Source organism: Anas acuta, chromosome 1 (assembly GCF_963932015.1).
Source record: "Anas acuta chromosome 1, bAnaAcu1.1, whole genome shotgun sequence".
Taxonomy (NCBI): Eukaryota; Metazoa; Chordata; class Aves; order Anseriformes; family Anatidae; genus Anas; species Anas acuta.
Window position 1 is genome coordinate 158,022,187 of NC_088979.1, and position 27,708 is coordinate 158,049,894.

The following is a 27,708-nucleotide window of genomic DNA, read 5'->3' on the forward strand; positions in this document are numbered from 1 at the left end:
ATACCCAGTGTCATGGGCAGAAACGAGACTGTTGAGCGCTAGCTCTTGGCAACCACTGTGCACGGTGCGCCATATAATGATCAGCACTGGTGAGCACAGCATTTGGCAGTTAGCTCAGGCACAGACCGTTACCTTCTCCAGGTTAATCCTCCAGGAGACAGAAACACCTTCCATGGCTTCTAGTGGTCACAGGCTAATACACCGCTTTTCTCAGAACAGTTTAACAAATTCCCCAGGAAAATGCAATACCACGCTTACATTGACACACGGCATGGAAAATAAAAACGCTGCATCAGGAGAGCAAAGCTCAGTCAATATTAACGACAATGTCACTAAATGCAATTTTGTTCCTCAGGTGTCTAGTACTACAATTTAACAACAATATTAAAAACATACTGCGTATGTCACTAATACATTTTCATTGCAAATCTTCATAAAAACAGCAGATAAAATTTTTACACCCACAGAAGTTTTCACTATCAAATCATAAAGACTAATTGGTCCTTTACAGGTTTCTGTTACTAAAGTGATATCAAAGGGAAAAAAATAAAGCAAATAAACCTTGAATAAATAGATTTTATTGTAGTGGAGTAAACAAATTACAGTACCAACAACAAATACAAACTTATTTTCATAATGTGAAGGCAATTTGTTATACTTCAACTCTACTACATTATTTCAAAAAAAAATAATTATTGCTTCTGCCCATTATAAAAATACAAGAGGCACATTGACAAGAGTAGCAAAAAAAAGTTTTCATCGCTTTTTCAATTCATTTCATCCTGTCTATGTGCTTGGGAACTTCAAAATAACATTCCAAATGTAGATTAGAGCAACTGGTTTACAATCCAAATATCAACCCAGCAAAATTCCACACCAATACAATAACTTCTGCATCAAAGGAGGAAGAGGATATTATCAACTACATTATTTTAGGATTTTTCCAGAAAATTGAATCTCAATTTGTTTTTTAAATGTAAAAATTTCAGCACCACACAACCCTTGCTAAAATATTTTTTAAAGTTTTGTGCAACAAGATTATTTCAGGTTTTTTGACTTCCAAATATTTTTACACCATTTATAAAGATATTTTCAAAATGCCATTACTCTTACAATGGTTTTGTTTAGAAAACAACATTCTTGATAATTTAAACAGTCTGTCAAAAATAAATACAAAACTATGCAGAGTATTTTTTACGCAATTCAGGCACATACAATCATGGTTTGGCAGAATACCAAAAGCATGTACAAATGATAAGCTACTGAAAACTAACACTACGTAGAATTCACAGGCTTTATTTGGAGTCCTCTCCTTGTGTACCACCTTCCTCGGCTGTCTTGTTTCTGGCTAAGTCCCTGTATGCTCCTACTGCTACTCGCTCTCTAGATGGTCCAAGCTCTTGCAGCTGTTTTCTCTGTGTGGTTTCTAGTTCTTCTAGACGCTTGCGAAGCAGGGAAAGCTCTCTTTGATGCTGTTCCTCCTTAAAACCAATAAAAGTTGCTGTATTACATTTTGCACACCTACAGGCGACCAAAATGAGCAATAATTTCTTTATTATTATTATCGCTATTAATGGTTTTAAAATAAAAACTGTGAAGAGCAGAATGTTTTTACTCATTAGATTCCACCACCATCCCAAATTTTAGTGGATATCATTCTGACATTCAAGACAAATAACCACAACGAGAAATGAGCGCAGGCATTCCTTCTCTCGGATGAAGATGCACACTAAGCTGAGGCCTTATGTCACTTACCAAGAATCAGTAAAGTCGGCCTGGCCAGCCTCAATTAGAGAGATTTTTCCACCCTCAGAAGCTCACCGGGGTAAATAGAATGCTTTTAAGCACACAAGAAATCAAGAGCAGCAATATCAGTGCTTAATTATGAAAGGATGGTTTGATACAAATAGAATGGGATTTCTTGTCCAAAAGGCGCCACTTAAAGCCTCTCAGGAGAAGGAGAAACTACAGAGAGCAGGGTTAAAATTGCCTGTTTGTGGCATTCTGTAATGTATCCTTTGTCTTTGAAGAATTCCTTCCTATTCAGAGGAAGGGAACACCAAAAGATGCATTCCAAAGAGTTTTCCTCTTTTCAAATAGCTAAAGCTCCTTCCTTCCTTAAGACTAAGGTCTTCAGTGAAGGACTGTTCTAATACCCCTCTTCTGTCATATTATTTTCTCACGTATACATGGTAATACATCACCACCTGAAGGAGGGGGAAGGACACTTCAGGCCCAGGAGGCAGGGCAGATGATGACATTACACCGGCTGGACCGAGTGATGGTATGTTAGGATTCAAAATTAAGCTCCGGAACTCATTGTGTCTACGTTGTAATTCCTTCAGTCTCTTCTGGAGGCGCACATATTCTTCATAGGACACATTCTGCCTGCAGAATAAGAGATGTCTTATTGCTCACAACCTTAATTATCGCAACACAGAAGCACACCTCTCCGTGAGCACTCTGCTGTTCACTGTCTCTATGAAGGCAAACTATGTACCAGAAGATCCTGAAGGTGGAAGATCTGTGTATATTCTTCAGCCTAAACACCTCAGAGTCCCTGCACACGCCAACCTACCCGCTGCATTACAGACTAGAATTTACATGAAATAAATTAAGCTTTTAATAGCATTCACAGGAGTGAGCCACATTGCATTAATTATTTGAATCATGCCCTCCATGCTTGCTCAATGAGCAAAAAAAGAAAAGGAGCTTTTCTTTCAAAGAGGATGTTAAGTTTGTTTCCCTTGCCATTCTGAAGTCTTTTTTTCTTTCCAGTCTTCCTTTTATTTTCACATACTGTGCTTTCAACCCCAACACTGCTTTGCTCACACCTTTTCCTTTTTTTCTTTTTTAAACATAAATCCTTCTTTTGAAGGGATTCCTGCAACAGCATCTGTACTCTTCAGATATTTTCCCTCCATTTCTACCTGAGCCAGCCCTACAGTTGTCTTATAAACTCTTAGCTGTCCACAAACACAACTATCACAGACAGATTCCATCCAAAGAACTCTAGTACTGAAAATGCCATTAGACTGGCTCCAGTTAGTAAACTAAGTGGCATAAGTACTTCATATTTCTAAGTCAGATTTGAGCCATACATAATTTTTCAAGGTAAGAAAAATGAATGTTTATTACCTATTTAACACATGATTTTCTTTTTCCAGTTCTTCTATCTTGGCTTCCAGAAGGTGTAGTTTCTCTTGCATTCTCCTTTGTTTATTATCATTGAGCGTCTTTCTCTGCCAAGCAGACATTTCAAACAAAGCTAAGTAACGCCTTGGTATATGAGCTTCTGTAAGAATTAAACCCAGACTGCACATGGTTTAATGTTGTGACAGTTTTTAGGAATTTCCCTTTCTTACTGCTATGCTCTTAGGAGGTTCTGAATCCCCAGGATAGAAAACAAAAGAGACGGGAAATAACCCAGAGCTATGACTGAAAAAGGCACAGTAAGTCACTCATTGGTCGATGACTGCCTGTATTAACACTCACTGGCTGTGTAATTACAAGAATCATTTCTTACATGGCCATGTATAAACATGACAAAAACCTGTACACTTTATTCTGTGACTTTTTTTTGCTCATATTGACCTCAACTTCTAAAGAGCTTAGAAACTTTCTGTAGGTTTCACAATCAGTATACGAACAACGTATAAAATTGCCAACTAATCTTGAGTTTTTATAAACAATCATTTTTCTCCTTTCAAGCTATTACATAAAAAGCAAGCTAGAATATGAAGAGTACCACACCGCAACACAGAACAGATGGGTCACACATAAGCAAGGAAAAGGAGAACAGCATCTATCTGATACCTGAAACAACATCCTTGCTAATCAAGGACTTAAAATAACACACAAAAATAACATTTAAATACACACAGGAAAACCTTACAAAGTCTTTGATGGCACTAAAACAAAGTTGCCAGCCATAATATTCCTTTGCATATCACTTCGACATGTTTCTTTGCTAATCCTGAAGAACCTGATGTACTTTATAATTATACACAGTAGATTGCAAATAGACTTGTAATATTAAAACAATTCTAGCTGGCCAAAGCAACACTGATCTTTTCATAAACATGATCATTCATAAAGGAAGAGCCAACATGCCTTTTTCTGAGCAACAGCAGCCCGACATAGCTTGTTCTTCGCTTCATTGTATTTCTCCTCTTTCTCTGTGATGCGCTGAGTAAGCATGTGCTTCTCCTCCAGCCATTCAATACGTCTGTATTCTAAAGTCCTTAGAAAAATCAGGTAAAAAGATTAAAATGTTATATAGACAAAGCAGTGTTTTAGATTATGGCCTTAAGGCTCTTAAAATAAACGCTTCTTTTCACAACTCGTAGGTTTATATACTGAAGCTTATCATTTAAATTTGTGTCCAAGATTCACCAAATTTCAACCTGTGCCTTAACGTAATCCTAGGTTTTGTTCAACCACAAGGCAAATTCTGAAAACTAATTCCAGTAATTGTAGGCTGCTTGTTGGTTGGCATGTTGCCCAACTGTCCAGAGAACATTTCTAAATTCAAATCAAATAATCACACTGGAGCACAACGTTAGACAATTATGCCAAGTGTCAGTTGTCAGAAGGGCTGACAACTGCCTTCTGTGTTTGGGAGGTGAGATGTTAAGGGAGTAGCTTGCTGCCCTGTGTGCTCTACTCCTCTGTAACAGAGAAGTACAGACTTGACTGTTGTGTGCTCCCAACCAGAACACCAATATAACAGGAAGCTCCCACAGATACGGTTCCTAGACAACATCCAGCTGAACCCACACTGACACCCAAATCTGTAATTTGTTTAGATTTTTGCATGGTTAAAAGATGTTAAAATGAGGCTGTGCTCTCTAGCAGTGCAAAGGAAAGGAGCCAGCTTCTCGTCTTGTTTGTTGTGGTTATCTGCACTGTGGGTCAAAGCAGAGAAACAACTCTATTTGATTGTGCTGTTATATAAAAATCAAACGGTGAGATTCTGTGCAGCAGTTTTTAAGAAATGCAGCCCAGGGATTGGTATCAGTGCATCCATGCCACTCTGGTCTTGGGCTGATGCAGGTTCCCTGCAGGGAGTCTGAATGAATCTCCATACATTTCTCACCAAACACCCCTTACCTTCCCCACAGTGGAATTATTATGAGTCATCCACTCTCAAACCAGAACCAGGATCCTGGCCCTATTGATATCCATAATAGTTCTTTTAGCAGATCCAGTGGGGATTGTATCTTCCTATTAACTATAAGTAATTATTACTACCCAGGAACCCAAGAGTTTTCCCAAAAATCACTGCTTAACGTTAAAAGAATTTCAGCTGAGACAGTGGTTAAAAAGGCCCTGAGTTTTTGTTTGTTTAAAGAAATGCCACTAATATTGTTCCTGAAACACTAAACAAGTGCCTGCTTGAGTTCATCGCTCATCTTTATCAGTCTCAGTAGTTCACCTTTGGCTTTTTCTCATTTCACGTTTTCATTTCCAAGCCTAAGCCAGACCCAGCCAACTGCTTTACCTATTCATGGCCCAACTAGCATTATTTTAACTTATCCGAAACTATGTATCTCAGGCCTTCTTATCTTTTGGTCCTTACTTCACTTCCTCTTTAAGCTAAGTTGTTTTGATGCAACTTTACCCTTGGAGTTCAAGCTCGAAAGAATTATTGAACCAAGGAAGGAAGTTGCATCACCCACAGAGTCAGAAGAGAAATGGAAATGTACCAAGGCTCCCAGGGTAAGAGGAGGGCAGACTGGGAGGACTTGCATGTAGGCTGCAAAGCTTCTTAATTTCTGCAGTATTGGACTTGGTGCATCTCACATTACCTACAGATTTATAAAATCACCTCGGAGGACTGCCAAGCTCCTGTCACTGCCTTCCCAGGAAAACTGACTCCTGACTGATAAAAGATCTACATCCCATAAATGTGTAAATGAGTGATGATCTCACTCAAAATATGGATACTCTTTCCTGAAGTAAACATCCAAAGTATTTAACATGCTACTGACACCTGCATTGATGGCATTAAAACACAGCACTCTGTGGTGCTAATGCAATAATCTCTTCAAATGTGAAACTGAAAAGCAATACTTGAATCAGTGACAATAGTGCAATTGCATTAGCAACCCATAGCAAAGAAGGATTTAGTATATATATACATACATATATATATATATGTATACCACGTGGCACCTCTTAGAAGTTTTCAATTTGATCTGGAACACTGACTGTCTTTAACACCCACAACACAATAATCCATTACAAGTTACACATCTATTTGGTTACTAGGCTAGGAAATACTGAACAGCTCTTTCATACCCACTGACAAATTAATCTTTAAATTCCAGGAAAACATTCATTACTGGACTGCCTCTGGACAAGATTTGGTTTCCTTTAGCAATTTTTAGCATGTTTTGATTGTTTGTGGTCACACATGTGTACTAAAGTGATTATTTTTCATTTTGATGGGAGCAACTAGTAGACACCCAAGAGGCTATTTTTTTGCCTCATATCAGCTAAAAGTATGTGGTGAAAGGGAAAAAACGTATATACACACATATAGACTGGGTCCCTGAAATCTTATCAAAGCATAATGTAACACACAACCACTTTTTTTTTTTTTCACTCTTCATGCTTAAACACTCTTAACACTCTTAAAACACTGCATACAAAATTCTGGATCTACTCTTACGTAGTAAGTTTGACATTCACTCCTTATAAAATGTTATCCTATTTCTATTAAATTGTGTATTTCATTAGTCAATAGTAAATTGTAACAGACATGAATAGAAACAAACTCCTATTTTTGAAGTTATCACAAGCAAAGCTTGTATACATACTGCATAACAGATAACAGAAGCTATGGCTTTAAAAAAATATGCAGTTGTCTAGTATTTCCTGTTCACATTTAATTTCAGACTTTATTCGGAATCCACAATCCGTTCTAAGTAATCCATATGAAAGCAATACAGGCAATATGAAAAGTAAAACCAAAAATGAAGAAAAAAAATTTACTTCTCTGTTTCCAGTTGAGCTTTTTCTGCCTGAGTCCTGGCGTTTTGACATTCTTGTCTCAGTCTTTCTATTGTTTCCTTCAGCTTCTGATTAGAATCCAGCAAATCATTTTCTGACTGAGAAAGTGAAGCAACTTGGAGTTGCATGTCTTGAATTTGCTATAAAAATGAAATTTTTCCATTTGAGAAGATATGCAAATAACTAACAATTAATTTTGAGATACTGAGAACAAAATGCAGACACCAACTGGCTGCATTAACTTACATAAATCTATCTCATTTGTTCCCTTTCTCCTTACTTAACGGCTTCTCCAGAAGTTTTACAATAAATTACTATTAGACAAGGAAGAAATCTTCAATTGTGGTTGAAATGAGAAAGAGAAAGGAAGAGAGGAATCCTCAGTCTTTTCCTTGAACTCAGAGAATCTTTTACACCTTAGAGCACTTAGAGAACTAGAGCACCACGCCACACTGATCAGCCTAGCTTTGGAGCTACCCAGACTCTTCTCTCTCCTAACACACAATGCTGACTCCAACCGCGTTACAGCCCTCAATGGCTGTACCAACCAGTTCACAAAAGCAAGTCATTACAGAGTCTGAGAAGTCCAATCTCTGCAGTCAGCACACAGAAAGGCCGATTGTTCCCCTTTTCTTTTCCTCTCCCCACCCACAGATACCCCAGTTTCTAGAGCGGAAAAGAAAATATTGCATTGACCTTCAGGTGCATGCAGGTTCCAGATGACTTCAATGCACACCCATATGTTACCTACTAGGTAACAGTATGGGTGAGCAGGAGTTAAAAGAATTAGGTTTTATTTCCAACACTGCCATCAATTCACTTTGTGATAGAAATATACCACTTTACACCAGTTTATTCATTTATCAAACATCTGTTAAGCACTTGAAGAACCTCAGATGAGAGATGCAGTATAAATGCAGAGCATTACCTAGAAACAATTTATAAGTTTCCATGGAAACTGAATCTCCAGTTAAATAGTGCATAACCGTTTTCAATATACCAGTCCATAAACATTCAGCTTTGAAATCCTTGATACCTAAAAACTGCATGGAGCGAAAAGCTGTAATCCATTTATGAAGGTCCACAAAAGCATGACTGATTCCTGTACACCTTTTTTTTTAAAAAAAATAAAAAAATATATATGTATATCTGTTGAATACATTTTGTCTCTTGGGGGAAAAAAAGCCTTAAAAATTCAATTTTATCTTCAAATGCTGGACATGATCACTGCAGGAAAGACTGTATTTCTCTATAAAATATTACAATGTAATAAACTCTTACCTGTTTTAGATCGCCGCTTTCACGTTTCTTCTCTTCTAGCTCCTCTGCCTGCATAGCTTGCTGTTGAATTTTTAATCTAAAAATTGTATAAAATACAATTATTTTAATCTAATTAAAATATTGATGTTAGAAGTCAGTCAAAATCAGCCTGCCAGCAAAATATATGGTATAAATATTTAGCAGCCTTTCAAATTAAGTGATTAAAAATCTATTTTTATTGATTATTAGGCTTCATATAGGATTAAGAAATAGGTTATTTGTTTGTTTTTTGTAGTATGACTTTTATTCGTTTCCTCATACTGATCTTCATATAAATACTGTAGCAAACCAACTTCAATGAGAATTCTAATAACCATCTCAGAAAGAGATCATATTAGGATTCCAGTTTGCCAGTTGATGATATGGTGCTATTGTGGAAAGAAAGACAGTTCATTTTAACACTGTGTTTTTCTGAGCAGCCAACACGGACCAAGTTTTAACAAAGGTAATGCAAATTTACTTCTTTAAAATGTTCATTAAAATTGTAATTTTTGTTAAGGTTTGGATGAAAAATGTTAACTCTTTACAAACAGCATATTTTTTTCTACTGTCATCTTTTTACACACTGCATATGGTCATTTGTTTTATTTACCATAATGAACAATTATGCACCTGTAAATAGTTAACTTTTATACTGACTACTGTAAACAAATTATGGAAAAAAATGAGAAATTTGTTTTAAGGTTAGAAAAACCACTACCGCAGACGCTGAAGTTCCTTTTTGCTAGATTCTTCTGCCAGCTGTACAACACGTAGCTTCTCTTCATACTGATCCTTTTCAGTTTGTCTCCAAGTATCTTGTTCCAGTTTCATCTTCTCTAGATCAGCTAATCTGTTCTCAAGTTCTAACCTGAGATATTAAACAATATTTACCGAAGAACATGACAAAGTGCCAAGAGTTTATTACTAGGAATGACATTTAAATAAGTTACTCAAAACATTCTTCCCAGCCCTTTTAGAAGTTGAGCAATAAATCAACAAACATACTTTTCATCTTGTAAGGCTGCAATTTTTTCAAAAACTTCCTCTTTAGCAGCTTGCACTTTACGAATTAGCTCTCGATCCTTTTCTACTAAAAGCACTTTATGACGCTCAACAGCTGCCTTAAGAATTTCATTGTCTGACAGCAATCCTACAGTACACATTAAAAAAAAAAAAGTTAAAATGTCATTATTGATATCAACTTGATGAAATCCATTAATAGCATAACTATAAATTGCAAAAAGGGAACTAAACATCAGAATTCACAAAATTGAATGTAAATGAATGAAGGAAATTAAATGACAGATAAAAGAGAGAAGACCATTCGTGTAACAGCAACATTTCAGAAAACTTTTGAAGAGTGACCATTGCACTGGAATCCTTATACAAATGTAATAGGTGGTATTATAGATTTAAGTTTGAAAGTTATTTCTAGTACACAGTTGTGTATGGCTAAAAAAGAGTCCCACAATAGCTAAGAAAAGGTCAAGCAAGATGTGTTATTTTCACAGAGGACATTACATTTACAGAAACCAGTAGCAGGTTACCTTTGAAATTAATAACCCAGCTACAGCAAATCTCCCATTTTAATCCAGTCATATTACCAAATTCTTCACTTCTACAATTGTGACTCCACACAAAGGAACAATGGATGCACATGGTAAAAGGCAGCTGTGTTCCACAGGCAAATAGGTAGACAAGTTATAACAATAACTCCTGGTTATTTAGCTAATTCGGTGATACAAGTCAGATTCCACAGGCAGCTTCAGGTTGGCTCTAATCTTGTCTGTACTTCACATTTCATAGGGTCCAACATTTTTAGTTTGCAATAAGTGCATTGTTGATACAGAAATCAGCACTTAGTTGCTCTTGGGATACTTAACAGTAAAACAAACCAACAGAAATAACTGTTCCAGGAAGAAGAAGGTACCATTTTGAGATTATGGTAAATCAGGGAGGACAGTCCACTTAAAAACTGTAGAGTGATTTAAATTAGCAGCAAGTGGTACTAGAAAGCTTTGTTCTTCTCACTACAGAAGACTATTACACATTGCCTACAGGCTCAGATATATTAGGTAGCTTAGACCATTGCCTATTTTATTTAAAGAACAAACTAGAAATTAGATTTTGTTTCACATGACAGCCTAACCCATTTTTTTTCCATTCCATGGATTCAGAAGCAGAAAACAAAACACTGAAGCCTATAATACATTAAGGTTTCAAGCAGAGTGCAAAAGGCTGTAGAATTAGACAATAGAGAAAAAAAATGCCCTAGAAGGGACATGATTTGAAACAGATTACGTGCAATTTGTATCACAAATCCATTAATTTACATAAATGCAAGTTGTTCTGTAACTGTCCTTCAAAACCTGTGTGATAGATCAAGTGATAGGACACAGTTCAGATAACAAAATTCATTTTTTGATCTATCACCTAGACCAGAAGCAGAAGGTAAAGATTGCCAGGGAATGTTTAGAGGAAAAATAATTGAAGTATTCTAACTGAAAGCTATAAAAGAAACCACTAGAAATTAATTGCACATTTTACCATCCATTTCACTTTGAATCTTGTTTCTCTCTCTTTCTGCTTCGCTTTTTGTTCTTGCTGCCTCCAGTTTGACATTTGTTACTTCTAATTTGTGTGAATGTTTAAGTTCCTCTACCTAAGAATTAGAAAAATAAAAAATCCACTGAAAATAAATACGTATGTATTTGCAGCTCAAAGTTTGTCAGGCGATACTTTGCTAACAAGAAAATCTGTGAAATAAGGGTAATTACGCTTATTTTAAATACACCTTTGTAAATATTTTTCCATCTACTGCTTTTCTGAAAGCCATTCTAGAATATCCAGCCTTGCAGATAATTTTTAAATGGTGCTTATATGGATACTGCAGCACTACATCTATTGACATGATCTGGTTCCCCAAATGATGATTGGTATTATTACAGGCTAATGGATGTATTATCAGTTATCTTGATACACAAGGTGTGCATATTCCCTGACGAAGACATTAAAGTGCCCAAATACACTATCCATTCTGGGAAACAAGCTTTCTGACTACGGGCACGTATTTCATCTTTAACCAGCCAGTTATTACAAGCCAGTTCATTACAAGTTATTACAAGTCTAGAAGATACTCTCTACAAAGATTTGCACAGAAACGTGCAGGATTGCCTACAAAAACTCAGTTTCTGAGTAAATACTAGACATTCTCCAAGCTAGCCTGTGATCACTGGCATATTTTTGAGAAGACTACTCATTTGAACTCTCTTGCTATGACACTGAACCAATATTGCATAAGACCCGGATGCCTCACTAACTCAGGCATTAGCATGTCAGTTTGCTCATACCTCACTTCCGACTGAAAATCTCTGAGTCAAACTAAAATAAAGTTAAATGTAATCTCCCTGGAGTAAAACAAAGCAGGGATATGCAAAACCAGGGTATCCATTGCTTCCCCTAAGTCATTTCAATTTGATAACCACTTATCCCTTAATCACCCTTGACCTCCTGGAGTGCTACATTACTTTCAAAGTCGAAGTCTTCATAGATTTAAAGTGCATTTTAAATCAAATACTTCTCTGCAGCTAAGACATGCACATCAAACAGCCTCATAAAAGCAGTCTTAAGAATATCAAATCAAAGACAATTACTGCTTGCACAAAAACTTTTTTTTTTTATAGTTTAGGCATTCATACACAGTAATTACACGGTCAATGAGAATTAAATACCTAGAGGAAAGCACTTATATTGAAAATCCATTCACAGTGACAAACATAATTACAACCTGCTAGCACATGCAAGTGGCAAAAGGTTAAGAATGACATAGTAGCTTATTAAGTAACTACATGGTGGATTTGGTTGCTTATATATGATGTTGAGAACATCTGAGGGCAACTTGGAAAGATTTAAGGTGGCTTTTTTAAGGCACAGATTCACAACACAAATGCATGCAATTGTTCAGCAATGAGTATGAGTGGGTACAGAAGTGTTTGGGGGACAGGGACGTTAGTATATAGAAATTATTTCCTACTTTCATCCCTTCAAGAAACATAATTTTCTCCTACTTCTGCAGGTGCGCAGAGCTGTAAAGCTGAGAACACCAGCTGATACAAAAAGACTGGTGATGATTAGATATTCTGATAGGCTACTGATTTTAAAATGTTTAACAAAGAAGTTTCTTCCTCCAGTTTATTTTTCGTTTAGACAAGTTTAAGACATTAAAATACCAGCAGATCCTATTCTTATGGTAAATTTGAACTTTTTAGGACAAAGGATCAAAATGAAATACTTCACATTCATAAATGTGTACTCTGAAACACGTCTTAAATGAAATCTGAGGTTGCTGAAGAACAACTATGGAAGAAAATGAAGGATTTTTTTTCCTATATGGTATCTTTTTTTTGAGAAATATTATGCCAATGTTGTCTGTCATACCCATACAATGCACATGTCAGTGTTAATTTAGAGAATATTTAGAAATATAGGATAGCTTTGAGTCAACACAGAGCTTAAAATAGTTCTGCATTCAACTATACATACAAGACCAAAACTACTGGCTTTACAGTTAGTTCAGAAATAACTAAAGCCTTTCTAGTAGACTGAGAAAACACAGGACATTAAGTTTGCTAGCAAGAACTGACAAATGTGCTAAAAATGATCATCCAATATTTTCTGCAGAAAGGGCAGAATGAGAAATAACAGAATGCTAACATTTATCCAGGTACCTGTTTCATTAGGAATGAAATATGAGTGTGCTGACTCAGATTTACATAAAGCAGTAAAACTATTCTGCAACATTTGAAGGTAAAACAATTTACTAGTGCTTCAATTTTGCTTATTCATTCAAATAACCACATACAAAATTACATAAAGGTCTGTCTTTTGTACATTATGTAGCTGAGGAGTAGATGCAACCAGATAAAACTCTGAATCTGGCATCTAATACCAATCTAATTATTCTGAATTACTAACTAGTGATGCCAAGTTTCTTATTAAGCACTTCCAGGTTTTCCCTATAGTAGAAGTCTTTTGATTTTTTTTTCACCTAAGTATTTTTCTAAAAATTTCTCTAAGGTGTTGAGAAAAGGCATAGAAACAAAACAAAATCCCTTAGATACGGTGCTGATCCAACAGCTAAGATACTCAAACTTTGTAAAACAATAATCTACTTAAAACGATACAATGCAGCACTGTACAGAAACATTTCTGTATAAGCTATGCTGACATTAGCCCAAGGGGAGGGCTACACAACTGTCCCACTTCTAGCACAACCTAGATCTCAGCAGTGATTCTGATGCGGATTGCTGCCTCTAGCTAACATAGCCTGCTCCAAGGATACTTAAAAATTAATTAATTAATTAATTAAATCAACAAGCCATACCTCAACTTAAAGAAAGGAAAATAGCATCTATTTAGAGCTCCGTTGCACTTTACACAGGATATAAAAATAAATAAATAAATAAATAAAACTTTTCATGGGTTAGAAATACTTTTTTGCAGTCAAAGAAGTCTGGCTATCTTCATGAGTATTAAAAACCTGAAGACACCTCTTTGAGCACTGTTATGTTTAGAGAAAAGACCTAGAATATAAAATTAAAAAAGTATAACCTCAATCTTTAGAGATGTTCCTAGAGATCAAGTTTTTCCTGTGAAGTCACATTCTATATTTTCCAAGTGAAATTGGGGAAAAAAAATTCCAAGCCTACTTTAAGTCATTGAAGAAAAATGTTGTCATTTTATTCTTAATGTAAAATATGAACAGAAACTTAAACATGATATGAAAAATGTATGTTTAGAATATCATAATAGCACTTACTTTAGCAGTTAAGGAATTGACTTCTCTTTCAGATTTGTGAAGTTTGCTAGTTAAAAGAATGTTTTGTTCATGACTCATCTGCAATTCTTTCTCAACTCGATCAATCTGTTGTTCAGCTGACTTCTTTTCTGCCTTGAATAAAGGAGGTGTTTGTTACATTTTTGGAGCAAGGCTGTTTCTAGCTACTCACCTGCATGTTTCCGTTGATCTGGGCTTCAAGATATTAATGACCTTTTATAATAATTATACCTAAAAATATTTAACTTCTGGTCAACAGCACATGGTTTTGTACTTTACTCAGAAGTAACAAAAGCTTTTATTAGCTCTGAATGCACGGAATCACACACATTGTCAATCCTACTTGAAAAGGCAGAGCTTAGTTAGGTGGCAGCGCATATTCCTACCCGTAAATTCCTTCTCGGCTCTAAACTCCAGTATCACCAGTGTGTAAGTATTATAGGCTCAAGACCATGAGATTTACTAAAGTATCAAAAAGGCAGTATAACCTAGGATTTCACCTTACTTTTTCCAAGCTAAATTTCCTATTTCTGGCAGGGTCTTTTAAAGTTTTCTAAATGAATAATATTGTGACGCTTTTTAAGTTGGAATCAGAGTACTTGACAGAGATTCACTGCATTTTGTTACAAGTGCATATAGCACTTATAAAGTAAAAAGCAAAATGAACCATGCATCTGTATGTTGCAGCTGTCCAAGAAGTCTACACAGAAAGACTCACTACCTAGACAGGTAGCAAGACCTGAAGACCACAGATGAGGAATGCAGAAGAATCCCAGCAAATATAACTGTTCAGAAATACCAAAGGTTCTTCAAAGGGCAAGCAAAAGCTGAGAACCAAATAATTATGGTAATATGTTGAAGAATAGAGAGACACAGGTAGATAAATTAAAAACAAAAGGAATTTTTAAAAGTTGAAAATTTACTGTAGCAGATTATTAACATCTTGTCACCAGTTTCTAACTCCAACTAAATGACAAGTGCTGACTTGAACACCTTTTTGGCTGCGTACATGGTATTACTCAAATGTTTAGACGGAAAATCAATTAAAATCTCTCAGGTAAGCTCTCCACCTTTCCGAAGCTAAATTGGTAGTAAGACTGCAATGTACTTGCACCGTATTTTTAAATCTGAAATTTACAAATTCAAATTGTGGATTCAATAGCAAAATTATCAGTGACCTCAGTGACAGTTCTATTAGGTTAAGTGTTATTCTCACTCCTCTCTACAAGGAGACAAAATTAAAAAATAAAAAACAATAATAATCTTACCTCTAGAGACCTTGTCAGAGTCTGCATCTCAGCTAACTGTCGGACTTGTATTCTTTGAACACTTTCTGCTTGTGCACCACAGTTGTCTCTTTCAGCTCTTAGTTCTGCTACTTCTGCCTCTAAGCCTTTTAATTTCTGATACAATTGTGCCTTTTCTCTGGAGAGTACCTCCACACGCTTACTGTCCCTCGTGGGATCAACACTCAGCAGCTGATTATGGAGTTCTTCTTTATCTTTCTCCAGCCTTGCAATCTGATCGTTGTTAATTGGAAAAAGAACAGCCTTTATATTGATTACGTGTCAGACAGCAACAAATACAATGATTGACAATTCAGGAAAGTGCAGCAGTGCACATTTAAAAATTATGAAATTATATTTGCATTTGTATTCTCTCAAAATAGGACAATCAACAGGCCCAGTAGTCAGCACCTTTTTTGGCTTTAATTTTCACTGATAAGGCTTGTCCTCAGATGTCCGTGAACCACCTAGCAATCTGGGGAAGTAAAGCAGTACTCAGAGTAGAGGAAAAAAAAGTTAGGGATCCTTAATGCACTGGAAACACATTAGTCCTTGGAATGCCCCCAAGCACTTTGAATGAACTTGCTCATATCATCGCAAGGCCATTCTCATCTTTGAGAGGTCATGGCAACCCAAGTAGGCTCTGGAAGACTGGGAAGAGGCAGATGGCACACCCTTCATCAAGGGCAAAAGGGTCAAGAAGGAGGACCCAGGTACCTATAGGACAATCAACTTCACATCAGCCTCTGGGAAGGCTGTGGAACAAATCCTCTTAACATTGATTTTTAAACACATGAAAGACAAGACAATGGGAAGCAGGGTTTCTCAAGGTCAAAACTTGCTCAGCTTACTTCTCTCCTTTCTAGGACTGGCATTGCAGAAAAGGAGAGCGAAGTAGATCTTGTAAAAAATTGATTTTAGCAAGGCTTTTCATGCAATCTCCCATAATCTTCCCTCTCTCACCAAATTGGTGAGATATGGGCTGAATAAACACATGATGCATTGGGCGGAAAACTGGATGGCTTAAGGTGTGGTGATTAGCGATGCAAGGTTCAGCTGACTACCTGTAACTGATGGAACCTTTTGGGGTCAGTATAGGCTCCCATACTGATTGATGTCCTTATCAATGACCTGGATGACAGGAGTGCACGTTCAGCGAGCTTGTGGGTGACACTGAACTCAGGGGAATGGTCAATATGCTTGAAAGAAGAACTGCTCCTCTGACTGAAGAACTGTGCTGACTGGAACCTCAAGTTCAACAAGAGCAAGTACACAGCAACGCATCTGGGGTGGAGTAACCCACTGCAGCTGCACAGGCTGGGGGCAGCTACCTAGGAAGCAGCTCCACAGGAAGGCAGCTGGGTGTCCTTGTGGGCAGTTGCAGTATTAGGCAGCAGAGCACCCCTGCAGCAAAGACAACCAACTGATTCCTGGAAACTAACAAAATCACCATCCCTGGGGGTGTTCAAGGTTGGACGTGGTGCTTAGGGACATGGTTTAGTGGGTGACACTGGTGGTAGGGGGATGATTAGACCAGATGACCTGGGAGGTCTTTTCCAACCTTAAAGATTCTATGAAAAGAATAGCCAGCAGGTCCCCAAAAGTGATCTTCTGCATCCTTCCAGCAGTTTTAAGACCACACCTGGTGTACTGTGCCCAGAATTCAAGATAGTCAATGTGAACCATCCCTGTCAGACAGAAAACAAAGCAAGTTCCCGAGGCAGTGTGATAGGTATGAACTAATCTTGAGAATCTAACTAGCAAACACTATAAATCTATAGATCCCAGAGTTTCAAACTAAATTACAGTGACAGAATGTTCTGTGCAGACTGGGGGCAAATGAGTAAGAAAGTAAGGTGCAAAAGAGTTCTCTCCATATTTGGAGACCACTTTCCCAACTCTGCACTGTTTTTATGAATTTAATCAGTGATTTCTATGGAACAATGCCAAATTCTGCAGCATATACCCACACAATCCCTTTTATGAACAGATCAAAGAGTTACTGCATGACATGTTCAAGCCAGCATTTAGGAATTAGGATGTTTTTGTAGTACCCTTGCATTAAATGGCAGGGGAGGTTAAAAGGAATCTAAATAAGTGAAACTAGATTACATTGTGCCCTGGGCTCCATCCAGGTAATTCCACGTTCTCTAAGCATGCTGGTTTGCAGCAGGACTAGCACAAAGCCAGCAAGCCCACAAGAGAGGCAGGCTATAAAGCAGCATGGTGGGTTAGCTCTGTGAAGGACAAGCGTTCTGTTTTTGATGCACCACATTTGTGAATTTGGACTGATTTGAAAGCAGTGATTGCCCTTGATTTGTACCTCATGTTGGGACTAATACATTCAAATCTAGCATCTTGTGATATACTCCCAGACAAATACTTAAATGAATATGCAAATCACATATGCAACACTCATTTACACAGCTGCATATATTTAAAACACATAAACTGGCAATTTATTTAGCTACGCATTTCAAAGTTCAGTTCTGAAACAAAAAAGTTATGGATTATTTATTCAAGAGTTAACACAACTGAAATAAAGATACCAAAAAGTTTTTAGTATCCTTTCAACAATCACTGTCCTGATCCCACATAGTTTCAAATTGTATCCTTGTCCTGTCAACAGTATATTCTCTTTCTTTCTTTTATGATCAGTTGACATGGATACAATCATAGAATGCTTTGGGTTGGAAAGGACCTTAAAGATAATCAGGGACACCTCCCACCAGCCCAGGCTACCCAAAGCCCCATCCAGCCTGGCCTTGAGCACCTCCAGGGATGGGGCAGCCACAGCTTCTCTGGGCAGCCTGTGCCAGGGCCTCACTACCCTCTATGGGAAGACTTTCTTCCTTAGATCTAATCTAAATCTCCCCTCTTTTAGTTTATAACTGTTACTCCATGTCCTATCACTCCACTCCCTGACACCTCCCCATCTTTCCTGCAGGCCCCCTTTAGACACTGGCAGGCCGCTGTCAGGTCTCCCCAGGGCCTTCTCTTCTCCAGGCTGAACAACCCCAACTCCCTCAGCCTGTCCCCCCAGGAGAGGTGCTCCAGCCCTCTGACCAGCCTCGTGGCCCTCCTCTGGACTCATTCTAACAGCTCCACATCCTTGTGCTGGGGGCCCAGAGCTGAATGCAGCACCGCAGGTGGTGTCTCAGGAGCGTGAGGTAGAAGGGTACAAGCCCAGGTAGATGACATCAGTTGCTCTTCCTCTATCCACCAGTGCTGTAACCCCATCTTAGAAGGCCACCAAATCCGTCAGGCATGATCTGCCCTTTGGGAAGCCGTGTTGGCTGTCACCAGTCACCTCCTTTTTTTCCATGTGCCTTAACATAGTTTCCTGAAGGATCTGCTCCATGATTTTGCTAAGCACAGAGGCAAGACTGAACGGCTTGTTGTTCCCTGGGTCCTCCTTCCTTTTTCCCTTTTTAAAAATGGGGGTTATGTTTCCCCTCTCCCAGCCAGTGGGTACTTCAGACTGCCACAACTTCTCAAATATGATGGACAGTGGCTTAGCAACTTCATCCGCCAGTTCCCTCAGGACTTGGGGATTCATCTCATCAGGTCCCATGGACTTGTGCACCTTCAGGTTCCTTAGACGGTCCCAAACCTGAGCTTCTCCTACAGTGAGTGGTTCTTCATTCTTCCAGTTCCTTCCTTTGCCTTCTGGGACTTAAGCTGTGTGCCTAGAGCTCTTGCCAGTGAAGACAGAGGCAAAAGAGTCATTGTGTACCTCAGCCTTCTCCATATTCTGGGTAACCAGGTCTCCCATTTTCTGCTTGAGTTTGGCCAGAAGCTCCTTTGTTCAACCATGCAGGCCTCCTGGTGTTTTTGCCTAACTTCCTCATTTTTAAAAAAATAAGTTTCTATCATAACTCATAACTTATTAATTTCATGTCTCAAATTCTATCAAAAATATGATTTTAAAAAAGCATTTAAATGACAGCCAGTAGCTTTACTTATCAGAAGGCAAGTCTACTCTAACTTATAATAGCACAAATGATATTGCAACACATCACCAAACAAACCTACAGAGACAGCCTTAGGGTTAAGTCATTAAAGCGTTTTGAGAATTACAAGATCAGAAACAAATACTACATTTTGAAACGATGTCAAACTGATAACCCCTCAAGTGGTTTTGTCATCAGATACAATTTAAACTAACATAACAATCCATGTACCTCTGCCTCATACTTTATTTTCTTCTCTTCTAAAACACGTGCGTGTTCTTCCTTTTGATGTTCAAATTCTGACTTCAGAAAAGTATGTTCATAACGAAGTTTGTTATATTCTGTTCTGTATTTTTCCACTTCCTGAGTGAGACAAAAAATAAATCAGTCCAAAGTTTTCGGTTTTATTTCTCTCAAACATCCATGCAATGCTCCTGTCACTTCGTAAGTTTCATTTGTAGACATGAATCCCTCCCTCTCCCTTTTCTAGGGTTTCAACCTCCACTGCCTCAGGCAACAGTAGCAAACAGTACCAGCCAGCCAAAGGAAAGTCCTATTTTGCTCCCCCTTCAGTTTTAATTTTTAAGGTTTTTAGAAACAATTACAAACTGGTCATCACTACTCTAAATGAAATAAAATACTACTAAATACTCTATACTTACATTTTCTAGTTTCCGATAACGTTCTGTCATAGGAGATTCCAATTCCTGCTGTATTTGTGCTTTTAACAGCTCTAACTTCTGAGGAGTTAGGACCTTAAGACAGAAAGGTATCATAAATAACCAGTCTTATTCATTTATTTACATTGTGACAGGCCAAATATCCAGGAATAAAGTATTTCAAGCATGGCTTTAAGAATTCCGTTTTATTTTCTGTTTTTCTAAAGAATTTTTCAATGGTAGCTACAGAAGAAATGTGATATTAATGATCTAAAAATATTCTGGGAAGATAATGTTGACATTTAAAATGTCAGCATTCACTGGTAGAAGCAATACAAATGTCAATCAGTGTCTGGGGATCCTTTGTTAGATGCTGTGTTTGTTTCCTAAGAACTACGTCCTGCATTAGTTTAGGGAAACAAGCAATTATAGAAAATGTCATCCAAATGGTCTTAAATGTCTTTGGTAGTTTTTTTTGTTTGTTTGTTTCCTTTTTAGGATGAAGAAAGTTGCCACCATGAAGAGAAACAAACACCTACTTCTGTAACCACTTATGCTAAAAGGCATCTAAGTTATCCAACAGGGCAGACGATTTTCCCCATAGCAGGAACAGAACATGCATGGACAGAGACTGAGGATCTTACTATTAATGTAGTACCTAGCAGAATTTAGAATATTTAATTAAACAAAACAATTTCATCCTATAGTCAGTCACTCTAAGGAAGAAACATTCCTCAGATGGGGCGGGTTTCAAGATAGCTGAAATAGATTCAAGACAAATGTATGCCTGTTACAGAAACATAAACATGGCCCTGTTCCAGGACTGAAATACATATTAAACTCTACTAGTAAATTGCCTCACCTGCGTCTTCAGTCTTTCCAACTCTTGTGTTTTACCCAACAACTCCTCTCTATATTCAGCAAGGAGAAACTGGAATTTTTCATGTACAGTCTGCTTTTCAACTAACAACCGCTTCAGTTCATCTTGTAATTTTGTATATTCCTCCTGTAACCTGTAAGTTAAAATATTCATTTGGAGAGTAAATCTAAAATAAATTTAAGCTCAGAAACCTCATCTTCAGATGCAAAAATAAGAATATCAATTAAAACTAAGAAGTTAATACCTTCATCCTGTAACATATTGAAAACTTATCCCATATTTACAAACATATAATGTACTTCAGAAACCTCACCTACAATATCTTAAGGTATTTTGAATTGTGTTTTTCTGAAGTGAACAATACTGAAATATGTCCTTAAATACACAAACAGCTAACACACACAAACTCCCTTCTACCTAAGATTTTGCTTCATCTTTTAACAGCTCTAATGAAGAAACCTGTTTAAAATACTGTACCTTATGTGTTCTGCCTTTAGAGTTTGATAATTTGCTTTATGGTGCTCACATCGCATTTTTTCATCAATCAGAAGTTTTTGTAATTCTTGTGAATTAGCCACATCACCACTCCCAGCCATGGGAGGAAGAAGACTACCCAAAGCATCCATTTTATGGTGACTCTTCACGATGGGTATTGAGAGGACAAAAAAAAAAAAATGAACTTATTACAAATCTACATCGCCGTGCACCTTTTCAGCTGACATCCCAGGAGATCAGGTCACCTGACAGAAATACAAACCCGTGTAGTTAGCAATCAAGTACATTCACACTTCAAAGACTTCACGTGCTACTTTTGCTTTCAATACAGAAGAATCCTAGCTTGGCTGTAACTCACGTTAGAAATCCCCTACTGAAAGGGCCACTCTGCTCTGCTCGTTCTACCTGCCCTGAGATGTACTAGCTGTCTAGCTGTCGTAGAGACACAGAATAAAGTTAAATCTGGAGATTATTTGAGCCAATACAAAACAAGCACAAGCATCTTTAACCACCAGGCCACACAAAGTGTTATTTTTACTTGCACTGCACACTGAGAATCAAACCATGATGTTAATTATGCCCTGTTAACTAGGATTCAAGCAGGGGTCACAGACATCAGATACGAAGTAGTAAAAGCTGTTTGTATCACAGTCTGTCGCACTATCCTAACATGATGCACTGTTCCACACACCATCACATCACCCCAAACAGGAGATGATGCTCACTGGTGAGCTATCAGGCCACTTCTGGAAGAGTTACGACTTAACAGGCTGGTATCTTCCAGACTGTCCAAAGCTCACCTCTGAAACGTATCAGTGATACGTGTCACTTCTAGTTTTTGAAGTTTTTCTGGTGGTTTCGTGTGACCTTTCCAGCAAGAGTTTTGCTAAATGTGACAATCTCGGATGGGTGTGAGAAAGCTGCAGATTGCCAGATGCTGAGAAATGAGGAAGTATTATAACATGCGCCCCATCGGTTCTTCTCGATATTAGAAACCAGGCACTGCCTGAGACTGGTTATTGCTGGTGCTTCTAAAGGATCTGGGGGAGGGAGGACTGCAACTGAATTTTAGGGAAGTTATAAAGCTTTGAAACCAGCTACCCTGACATTTTGGGCTTTCGGCAGTACTGGACTGGTGCCTAAAAACTCTGTATTTGCAGTGGTATGCAAAAAAAAGTTAAATCTCCAGCATCACTGCAACTAGCTAGCCTCCTTCTTGAGCACAGCTGAATACGTAACGCTTTCTAGTATTCCACTCTTAACATCTCTCATGGGCCTACCTTAAGCATTCACCATTGGATTCTATAAACCCTGAGCTACAAGCGAGATGAAAATTATCTTCCATGTAGATAAATAAGCACAGCACATTTAGTGCCCATTTTCTTCCTCCACTACTAGGATGGGGAAAGGTGAGAGGAAAGTGTCCCAATACCAGCACAGGCAAGGTGGCAACAGCCATTTCTTTTATCCTGCTTTACTCAGATTTGCTGAGAGGATAAGGAGGAGGAAATGCTTCGGAAGCAGCATTATAGATACAAAGACACCAGAAAACATGGAGTTTTCTGAGAACTAATCAACAGAACAAAAAAAAAGAATGGAAATGCAACCATTTGTAATTTCAGCCCCAAGCTGCTGAAGGTGGGAAATGCATCCTCTCCTCACAGCTTTGGCTACTATCAGAAAGTCCACAGATTATAAAGCAAAACACATATCCAGTTGTGTGCGCATCTGCCTAAAGATCTCACAAAAGAAAAAAGGACAGGAGGTAAAAATGTGGCTTACAAATCCGTTTCACACATTCAAAAACCTAAGCAATATGTAGTTAAGGAAGCAAAACTATTTGGGCTTGCAGGGACATCTAGTGGCAAACTTCAGGATTTACATTCCCAGTGATAGAATCTACAGTACCAGAAATGCAATTACTTTGTAAGACCTCCCTCCTTGAAATCATTGACAGCAACTTGTGATATTTAGCCTACACACTTTCTTACAATAAAATTAAATAAAATAGCTTTCTTTTTTTTTTCCTCAAAAACAAAACAAGTCCTCACAGAGCTGCAAACACTCACCATTGTCTTGGCCCTATAGAGTAAGTACCCTACTAACATGAATCTCTTCTGTACTAGTGGCACTTTCTCATAGTCAATTATTAGACCTAAAATATTCTTCAAGATTATGCAGGACTACACTTTTTTTTTTTTTTAAGTAATACTTTACAGGAACACTAGTTAAAACTCCTTCCCTTGTACACCTGTTCAAAAAAGGTAGAGAACCATAAAACATGCTTGAAAGAAACTAAAACCCCAGCATATCTAAAATTAATTCTCCACCCATAACATAACATAAAACTTGTTAAATTTACAAAACTGCAAACTTGTATCAACTGCCCCGAATCCATACTATGCAATCTTAACATCATTTTGTGCAGGTACACAAGGAAAGGTATTGGTACAGAGTCCTGAAGCCCAGGTTTTGCACACTTAATACCTGAAACTACATAATATACATATATCTATATATTGATATTGGTTAATATTTTTGGTAGAATATCCAGTCAAGTGAAGTAACTCGACTAGATTTCCAAGAGTCACCTTTGTTCTGCCTTTCTCCTCCAAAGAGCTATTTTCATACACAAAGAAACACTTTTTAAAGACTTACTTCACATCTCTCTCCTTTATATCTACACATCATGAAAGGACATTTCTTTCACAAGATTTTTGATCTACATTATTTTAAGTTTTGTTTTCTACCAGCACTTAAAATTGTGAGAAAACTTGCATTTAGAGAAAAACATGAAGACGTCACTATAATTTCTGACCACCACAGCCTCCTTCTTGCTTCCCTGGCATAGCCCAACTCCAGGACTCCAGCACACACCAGTCTGGGTGACAACTCACTCACGGCTCTTCTTTGTGTCCTCTGACCATGCTAACACACATAAATTTACCACGGTTGAACATTGAACAGTTAAATTAGATGATACTCTGAATGTAGTTTTGCAACGACTGCTGCCACATCTCGTGGAACAATAAGCTATTTGTCTGGAAGAATAAGTGAGACACTCAAAGGCAGCAGAGCCTCACGCAAGTGATTCCAGACACTACTGCTCTGCTTAAGGGTCTGTGGAGTCGGAGCAGATAAGGAGCTAACAAGAAACCGTAACCCACTTGACAGCTCCCTGTCACCAGGAATGAGAGGTTGCCTTCCTCCCTCCTTCATCCTTATTCCTGGAACTGCCATTCATCAGACCCTTCTATGAACTGCTTTAACTCAAGAAGCCAATAGTTAAACGAGCAGAAAACACTCAATAGTTTCTTTTTCTGGTGAGGCAGTGAGTCATTCCAGCATAAGGAAAAACCCAACAAGCCACAGAATCAGTGAAAGTAGGCAGCTGGTACTGGCTTGCACAAAGAAACAAGGAGACAAATAAGGTGACGGAAGGAGGAGCACGCCTCTCTCCTTTCAGGAGCAGAGAACTGTCACATCAGGAGTTCAGACCTTCATGCGGTCACAGCCTTGGGCTAGACACTCGGCTTTTCAGCAAAGTTAGGTTAAATTAGCCCTACCTTAAATGACTATGCAACACACCCGAGGTCACACTTCCCATGAACACCGAGCAAATAAATAAAAAAACAAAGCAAACTTATCTATCATTTAAGAAATTAGATTGTATACTGCTTTAACAGTTTACATTTTACAATAGCCAAAGTAACCACATTTAAGAAATAAGAAATAAAATAAATAATAATAATAAAAAACAAAATAAACTGGAAAAAAAAATCAGCAAAAGGTGAAAATCTTTATCATAGGAATCTCTATAGTCTGGGCAACTGCTCAGACATCACTGTTGAGAATCCAGTGAAAATAAACACTTAATGCTTCTGCATGCCTAAGTGCAGAAATTTTGGAGAACACCTCTATGATTTATAACTTACAAAAGACATCAGTCTCATTTCAACTGTCACTTCTCTCACAATGCTGTTTAAAGTACACGTGTCAACTGCCAGGCATGTCAGAGTATACCTGGTCTTGGGGGGGGTGCCGCTGCCCCTGGCAGGGGGTTGGAGCTGGGTGATCCTTCAGGGTCCCTCCCAACCCAACCCACCCTGTGACACGGGATTTCACAGTGCCACCTTCATGCATAGCACGTGGGGTTACTCTTGCCATTTCTGTCTTATACTAGAAATAGGGTTATTTTTGTTAGATAAAGAAAACAAACAGGGTTATAAGCTAACCCAGGATTAAAGGCTTTGCTTTAAAAGCATACACTAGTAAGCCAAGCTGCTACCACAAGCCACTGATCAAACTAAAATTTGTCACAGGAGTTATATTTGGTAAGTCTCTTAGCTGCAGTCCAGAGCAATTTGTCTGCATACACCAGGTAGAGTTTGTTTGTTTTCCTGTGACAAGAGACCTTCAGATACAAACAAGAAACTTCTCACTAAAAACTCATTCAACATTGCAGCTGGGGTTAGAGATGCAACAGCTCGCAGCCTGCCACACGCAGCTGCACAGCCCACAACACTTCCCCTGCTGCTGACAGGACTCCTCACACTGACTGCAAACCGGCGGCGTCCAGGCAGGGCTCACTCCTCACCTCAGCCTGCGTGCCCTACGCGGCCCCTGCAGGCAAACGCGGCAGCACCCACCCAGCTGTGCCCATGCAGGCAAAGCCCGTGTGAGAAAGCGGAGCCCGCAGCCGTTGCGTGGCCGTTGCGTTACCGTTACTGTTTCCGTTACCTTCCCCGCCGCCCCCGCGGGGCTCCCCCTGCACCCGGCGGCCCCCGGCCGGGAGCCGTTTAAAAATGGCGCCGCCGGCCCGAGGGGCGCGGGGCGGCCTGGGAGCGGGACGGGCGGTGTCGCCCGGGGAACGGCCGCGCGCGTGCGTGGAGGCGGGAGCGGAGGGGAGGGGAGGGGAGGGGAGGAGAGGGGAGGGGAGGAGGGGGATGAGGGGGAGGAGGAGCCCGCCCGGCCCGGCCCAGCCGCACCCCGGGGCCGTGTCCCCAGGCACAGGGAAATGGCACCCGTCCCCCTGTGAAAAAAAAAATAAAATATAAATTTTAAAATATTAAATTATCTAGGTAACTAAAATCAGCAGACAGGGTTAGGTGTCTGTTGCCAGCAAAGCTGCTCAACAGCCTTACAGTGACCGTCTCCCTCCCCATCCCACAGCTGTGCGAGAAGCAGTACGGAAAACCTGCTCCTACCTCTGATTGCTTTTAGTATAATGCTGCTGTAGGGACTCAGATGGGCCTGGCCTGGGAATCCTGCAGAGTGCAGGGGAAGAGGAGTGAAAGCAAGGGACCAAGGGCACAAGGAGGAGATGGCTGGGGGAAGAAGAACTGGCAAGCATGGGACTCGGGAACACAGCAGAGAGGCAAAAGGGTCAGACAAGAGATGAGCCTAAAGAACAAGAGGGAGAAACAGCTAGAAAATGAAAATTATATAGTACAAGGCAAATGAGAAATGTAAAGAGCAATAAATATGAAAGGAAAACAAACTGTTGGGGAAAAAGGGGGACACATTGGTGTGTGTTTGTTCCTTTCCTCTTTGTGTCAGTCTGACTCTGCTAATGAAGTCGGTGCCTAAAGGAAGCAGGAATAATAAACACTCTTATAACATATTGAATTCAGGCAGTAGCAAGTTCACCTCTTGGCAACATCACCCAACACTAAGGTTTTTCATAGGAATAGAAATGTATGCAGCTACAGATGTCAATAGCTTATTTTACAAAAAAAAATAAAAAGTTCTCTTTAATATACACAATTTAAATGCACTGTGGGGCTCAAGTAAAAGTACAGATTTCATTTAGAGACCGTCAAGGTACTTGGTTGATACGGTTAGAGGTTATTTGTGTTTCTTTGCATGTCATCTCAAATTAGTTCTGGGTGGATCGGCATTTCACACAGCAGCAAGGTTCATCCTCACACAAAGAAAACAACACACAAAGAGCTGTTAAATCAGTGGGGAACCCCAGGAAAATGTTTAGAAGTGGTTTGCAGATACACTCTTTGGAGAAAGATAGATAATATTTAGGTATGGTCAGAAAATGTCTTGATGAGTTTATAGGCTTGTTTAGACTTCCTTTCTGGTTTACTTGAGCAAGCTGAAAATAATTGCTAGATTAGATAAATCCTCATCTTCTGTCACCCAGTGGCATATCTTTAGAGAAGGATATTGCTGTTATGCACATATGCTGCTGTTCATACCTGTAGTTTAATCCATGCTTAGTTTCTGTCACCTTGACCTGAATCCAACCTATCAGGACAGAGGCCAAATG

General features: G+C 38.7%; 1 protein-coding gene across 11 annotated transcripts; it reads right to left on the reverse strand.

Annotated features, from left to right (window-relative positions):
• Positions 1-236: 236 nt before the first annotated feature.
• CEP83 (centrosomal protein 83) lies at positions 237-26,300 on the reverse strand. 11 transcript variants are annotated; one of them, XM_068668405.1, is made up of 17 exons: positions 26,169-26,273; positions 24,995-25,040; positions 21,411-21,571; positions 20,916-21,066; positions 20,057-20,149; positions 19,626-19,757; positions 15,424-15,675; positions 14,138-14,269; positions 10,867-10,981; positions 9,325-9,469; positions 9,038-9,187; positions 8,299-8,374; positions 7,000-7,157; positions 4,114-4,243; positions 3,139-3,242; positions 2,208-2,388; positions 237-1,481 (listed from the first exon to the last, which is right to left on the reverse strand). In XM_068668405.1, the coding sequence occupies exons 3-17, from the start codon at positions 21,557-21,559 to the stop codon at positions 1,296-1,298; spliced, it is 2,154 nt and encodes a 717-aa protein (XP_068524506.1). In that variant the 5' UTR covers positions 21,560-21,571; positions 24,995-25,040; positions 26,169-26,273; the 3' UTR covers positions 237-1,295. The 11 variants fall into 11 exon arrangements, with proteins under 11 accessions (XP_068524506.1, XP_068524515.1, XP_068524484.1 ...); XM_068668414.1 differs by lacking the exon at positions 24,995-25,040 and having other exon boundaries at positions 26,169-26,300; XM_068668383.1 differs by lacking the exon at positions 24,995-25,040 and having other exon boundaries at positions 21,411-21,673; positions 26,169-26,297.
• Between the last annotated feature and the right edge of the window lie 1,408 nt (positions 26,301-27,708).